This window comes from Hevea brasiliensis, chromosome 10 (genome assembly GCF_030052815.1).
Source record: "Hevea brasiliensis isolate MT/VB/25A 57/8 chromosome 10, ASM3005281v1, whole genome shotgun sequence".
Taxonomy (NCBI): domain Eukaryota; kingdom Viridiplantae; phylum Streptophyta; class Magnoliopsida; order Malpighiales; family Euphorbiaceae; genus Hevea; species Hevea brasiliensis.
The window spans coordinates 13,329,340-13,335,503 of record NC_079502.1 but is presented as its reverse complement, the minus strand read 5'-3'; the positions used below and the strand labels follow the sequence as shown (position 1 = coordinate 13,335,503).

The window sequence follows — 6,164 nt, the reverse complement described above, 5'->3', positions numbered from 1 at the left end:
CGATTGCTCTCGTCGATAGTTTTTAATAACTATTTCCTTTTTGTCATTAAGAACCTTTAATGACCGTTATTCACTATTGTTACTATTTTTCAATGATTAATTTTTTTGATCAACAATAATTTTTGTTGATGACATCAAAGGTCATTATATTGCAAAATAATGGTCTTTTAATTCAAATTTAATGACCATTTTCTCTTTTGTTAATAACATTGACAAAGGCTAAAATAGTTAATACTATAAATTTAATGACCGAATAGTATGTGCTCATTATTAGTATTAATACCGAGTTTTGTAAAGTCCAGCTTAGACTTTTTAATGACAGACCCCATAACAACAACTTAACAATCGACTATTATATTCATTAAATATTATTAGCGATCGCTATTTAACTTTTAACGATGATTTTTCCTCTCATTAAAGACTAGTTTTCTTGTATATGTGTGGATGACCCAACGGTACGTAATGAGAAAGTAAATGAAAAAAAAGGAAAAGAAAAGGCATATATGCATTGAGCTTATTTATGAAAAGTAAAGGATAAGGATGTCAGGAAAGGCAATACAATGTCTCTGGCATACGGGTACTAGGGATTTTATAATTCACCTCAAGTAAGTCATGGCTTCTAGGTTCTTGGTATCCATATGTATGAAAGCTAAAAGGAAGTCTTAAGAAGCTCTTTAAATGGGCAGGGTAAATTGATCATAAAATATGATTATGAGATGGGGAACCTTTAGTGACATCACTACCAAATCGTTTGCATTGTGAAAACCAAACGTGATTGTTGAATTTCTTGTGCTTGATTATAATGGTATTATTATTCATTTTAGGAATCTATTTTTAGCTTAAAACATTCAACATTTACAAATGCAATAACAGAAAAATAAGGCTAAAAAAGGGGAAATTTTGATTAGTATTCGGTTAAATTTGGCTATTGCTAGCCTTATAAAAGCAACGTGGGGAAAGATATATCTACTCAACTTTGTAAAAACTTTATATGAGACAAACATAGGACGAAACCAATAAAAAAAAATGGTTAGCAAAACAATTTTCTCAAAAATATATCTACTTTTCTTATATGTTTCTATTGTTCAAGCTCAACCTGCAGTTTTTGATATAACAAAATATGGGGCAGTAGCTGATGGCAAAGCCGATACAAGTCAGGCATGAACATGTACTTTTTCCATGTGAACATGTACTTTATCTTTGATTTCCTAATGTTAGCTAAATTTTTCCTTTTCCTTTCTCTCTCTCAGGCTATATTGAGTGCTTGGAAAGAAGCTTGTGCAGCAACAGGATCTAGCAAAATTTTGATTCCAACAGGGACATTCTTGTCAGGTGTAGTGAGTGTCGAAGGTCCTTGCAAGGGAGGAATAGAGATTGAAGTTCAAGGAACGTTGCAGGCCCCACCAGACCTGCAAGGGGAAGGTTGGTTTAATTTTGATCATGTTGATGAATTCACTATATCTGGAAAAGGAACTTTTGATGGTCAAGGTGAAAGTGCATGGAAAGCAAATAATTGTGCCAAAGATCCAAAATGCAAGCCAATGCCTATGGTAATCTCTTTTTAGTATGATGTTAAAAAATTTCACTACTTTACATTGACCACGACTTGCAATGGCTCTAACAAAATTTTTCTAATACGCTTTTTGTTGATTTGACAATTTTCATTAGAATTTTAGGTTTAATTTCATTAAGAAAGGCCTAGTCCGTGATGTGACCTCTCTCAATAGCAAGAATTTTCACGTCAATGTCTTGGGATGCGAAGACTTTACATTCCAAAGCTTTATAATTACCGCACCTGAAACTAGCATTAACACAGATGGAATTCATATTGGACGATCAAAGGGGGTGAATATTATTGATACAAAAATAGGTACAGGTGATGATTGTATCTCTATTGGTGATGGAACCCAAAATCTAAAAGTTTCAAAAGTTACATGTGGACCTGGTCATGGCATCAGCATAGGAAGCCTGGGTAGGTATGAAAATGAAGAACCCGTTTCTGGAATCACCGTTACAGGTTGCACCCTTACCAATACAATGAATGGTGTCAGAATTAAATCTTGGCCTGCACAATTTGGTGGCAGTGCATCTGATATCCATTTTGAGGATATTACTATGGAAAATGTCTCGAATCCTATCCTTATAGATCAAAATTATTGCCCATATGGGCAATGCAATGATAAGGTACTAACCATTAAAGAAAAAAAATCTCATAGTATTGGATAATGGTAATTTATATTTCTCTATTTGACTATGATTGATATGTTTTTTTAGGGGCCATCAAAAGTCAAGATTAGTGGCGTTAGCATCAAAAATATAAAGGGAACTTCTGCAAGTGCTCTTTCCGTTAAACTTGATTGTAGCAGTGGATTCCCATGCGAAAATGTGGAACTTGCTGACATCGACTTAGCATATAGTGGTGCTGAAGGACCAGCAAAATCTGAATGTACTAATGTTAAGCCAACAATTACAGGGCAGCTAAATCCAGCAGGTTGTCAATGAATAAAAGTAGCACATGCAACAATATATTTTATTAGTTATTATTTATATAGAGAGGAAAGTAAAATTGCATTTTTATGTGCAACATGTTACTACAAATAAGTGGTGACTAATGACAATAAATTTTGTTGGTTTTTGTTTAATTCTATCTTATTTTCTTTTTTCATTTAGTGTCTAACAGTAACAAAAGGCTCTAACCTTGTATGCACTTTTTTTTTTTAATTTTGCCAAAATAATTTAGCATATGCAATTTTACTCAACGTTGCACTACTGTTGTGATTTTTTTTTGCGTTGATCAAAATTAACAATAAAAATAGTACTTTATTATCATGAAATCCCTTATTCTTTTAGATTTTGTGCTTTAAAGTCTTTGGAAGGAATATATTTTATGTATATATTTTATAAAATTAGATACATCAATAAAAATTTTTGCTTTAGGTTTTAAGTAAATTAAGCTCAACCAATAATTTTAAAATCCTTTTTCTATGTTTATAGACTTTTTAATTAGTCCAAGTCCTGAGTTCTTTTTGCGGGTTAGCCTAGCACTAAGACTTTGGTTAGCATATGTACCTGTGCTGATAATAAGCTTAACATAGTGAAACCATCAAAAGGCCTATTAGGAGGCCCATTTCAAAGATAATAAATGATTAGAGTCAGGCCATGAATCGGGCATCCCAATAAAGGATAGAACTCACCCAACTTCCAACCAAATTTAAACTCAAAAATGGGGTACTCAACTCACCCTCAGTACATAAGACAATAATAAAATCCATAATGAAGAAGCTTAGCTCATCCTTACAATCTATAACTCAAATAATCATTATAATTATAGAGCTTAGCTTAACTTTATACAATGTTTGGGAGATATAAATATGTAAATAATTTTCTTATAGCATATAAATTAAATTACATAGTTATTGTGAAGTTCTAGAAATGAAATAAAAATATTTTTAATACAAAAATAGCTTAAACAATCTTATGAGTATGAATGTAGGTTAATCTCATAACAAAAATGCTCGTCATGTCACTTAGAAAAATGTTGGAATAAGAGTTAGCAATCAGAGAGTTTAGATATTGATTATGGTTATAATTTCTACAACTACCTAGGAATAATGTAGTCCAAAGATGAAAGTGCACAAATAGCACTGAATAAACAAAACACCATGTATTCACATAACAAGATAATTTGGAGTCATAAATGCATTTTCCATAGTCATCACATACGTAAATATTCTAACAACCAAATGAAAATCAATTATTATTCACACCATTTATTGTTCACATTTCGTAACTTACATTGTAACTACATTTATAATATATTTGGCTTGATGATTGATCCTATCCTTCAGTAAATCAAATTTATTTAACTTTAACTAGTGTGGAACTTGTTGACATCGACTTAGCATATAGTGGTGCTGAAGGACCTGCAAAATCTGAATGCACTAATGTTAAGCCAACAATTGCAGGGAAGCTGAATCCAGCCAGTTGTCAATGAATAAAAGTAGCATATGCAATAATATATTTTATTAGTTATTATTTATATAGAGAGGAAAGTAAAATCACATTTTCAAGTGCAACATGTTACTATAAATAAGTGATGACTAATGACAATAAATTTTGTTGGTTTTTGTACAATTCTATTTTATTTTCATTTTTCATTTCATGTATAACAATAACAAAAGGCCCTAACCTCGTATGCATTTTTTTTTTAATTTTGTCAAATTAATTTAGCATACGCAATTTTACTCAACATTGCCCTATTGCTGTGATTTTTTTTTTTTGTGTTGATCAAAATTAACAATAAAAATAGTACCTTATTATCATAAAATCCCTTATTCTTTTGGATTATGTATTCTAAAGAATTTGGATAGCATGGATTTGACATATATATTTTATAAAATAAGTTGCATCAATCAAATTTTTAATTTTAGGTTTTAAGCAAATTAAGCTCGACCAATAATTTTAAAACTCTTTTTTTATTTTTTTATGTTTACATGCTTTTTAATTGGTCCATGTCCTGACTTCTTCTTGCTGGTCAGATTGACACTAGGACTTGGGTCAGCAAAAGACCATACCCCCATAATAAGCTTAATGTAATGAAACCAACAAAAGGCCTATTAGGTGGCCCATTTCAAATATAATAAATGAATAGAGTTGGGCAAAAAATTGGGCATCCCAACGAAGGATAGAACTCACCTGACTTACAACCAAATTTAAACTCATAAATAGGGAGCTTAACTCGCCCTTAGTACAAAAGATAAATATAAAATTGATACAGAGAAAGCTTAGCTCATCCTCACAATCTATAACTCAAATAATCATTATAATTGTAGAGCTTAGCTCACCCTCGTACAATGTCTAAGAGATATAAATGTGTAATTAATTTTCTTATAAGCTTAAAAATTAAATTACTATTGTTATTATAAAGTTTTAGAAATGAAACAAAAATTTTTTTAATATAGAAACAGCTTAAATCGTCATATGAGCATGAATGCAGGTTAATCTCACAATAAGATGATCATTATGTCAGTTAGAAAAATATTGGAATAAGAGTTAGCAATTAGAGAGTTTAGATATTGATTATCATTATAATTTTTACAATTACCAAGGATTAATGTAGTCTTATGATGCAAATTCACGTATAGCACCGAACAAACAAAACGCCATATTTTCACATAACAAGATAATTTGGAGCCATACATGTATTTTCCATAGTCATAACATATGTAAATATTGTAACAACCAAATCCAAGTCCATTGCTATTCATACCATTTATTATTCGCATTTCATAACATGCATTGCAACTATGTTTATAATATGTTTGTTTTGATGGTTGATCATATCATTCAGTAAATGAAATTTATTGAACTGTAACTAGTTTGACCCTAATGGAAGTCTTATAGAGTTTCTGTAATACTCTTCTCCAAAACTCCAAACTTTAACTACCAAATTTGTTGGGATAGACTAGTATAGATAAGGAGTGGGAAATAATTCTCCCACCAACCCTCTCCCTTTTAGGCTCCCCACCAACCCCACACACACCCCCCCCTCCCCTCGCACCCACCCTCCCTTCCCCCCAGGGCCCTTTCCCTCATTTCCTCCCTTCCTAACCAACCTAACACCCCAAAATCGTAAGAGCTTTTGTAAGATCTTTTTCTTAAAAGAATGTTGACCCTCTTCTTCCTCTTTCCTTTGTTATAGGATGTCGGAGATTTGAAGGGGTGATTTATGGAAGTAATCAAAGGTTCAAGTGAGTTCCTTTTGTTCTCGCTTTCCTATTTTACAAGTTAGAGTCATGTAACTTAGAACCTAAAGTTAGATTAGTAAATTAAAATGGAAAATGAGAATTCTAGGTTTTAGGTAATATCATTAAATCTTTGATTAAACTGGTAGATCTAACTTATTGATGTTTATCTTAATTGTTGAGTGTTTGAAGTAGTTAAATATGGTTAAAAAGGGATTAAAGCTTGGACTAGAGTTGGAATGCTTAGGAATCAAATTTGGGAACTATATGATGAATTCTAGACATTTTAGGTTCAATAGCTGAACTTGCACAAGTTAAGATGCCAAACTTTGTGTGAATAATGATGGAAACAATGGATGGTAAGTTAGGCCACTGAACTTGCCCTACTTAAGAATTTCAAGTTTAACTAATTTTATATAT

General features: G+C 31.6%; 1 protein-coding gene across 1 annotated transcript; it reads left to right on the top strand.

Moving 5' to 3' along the window:
* The first annotated feature begins 991 nt into the window (after positions 1 to 991).
* On the top strand, positions 992 to 2,660 carry LOC110670640 (exopolygalacturonase). The gene is made up of 4 exons (XM_021832761.2): positions 992 to 1,158; positions 1,251 to 1,550; positions 1,669 to 2,184; positions 2,275 to 2,660. Exons 1-4 carry the CDS (start codon positions 1,027 to 1,029, stop codon positions 2,500 to 2,502), a joined length of 1,176 nt encoding a protein of 391 aa, XP_021688453.1. The 5' UTR covers positions 992 to 1,026; the 3' UTR covers positions 2,503 to 2,660.
* Positions 2,661 to 6,164: the final 3,504 nt, after the last annotated feature.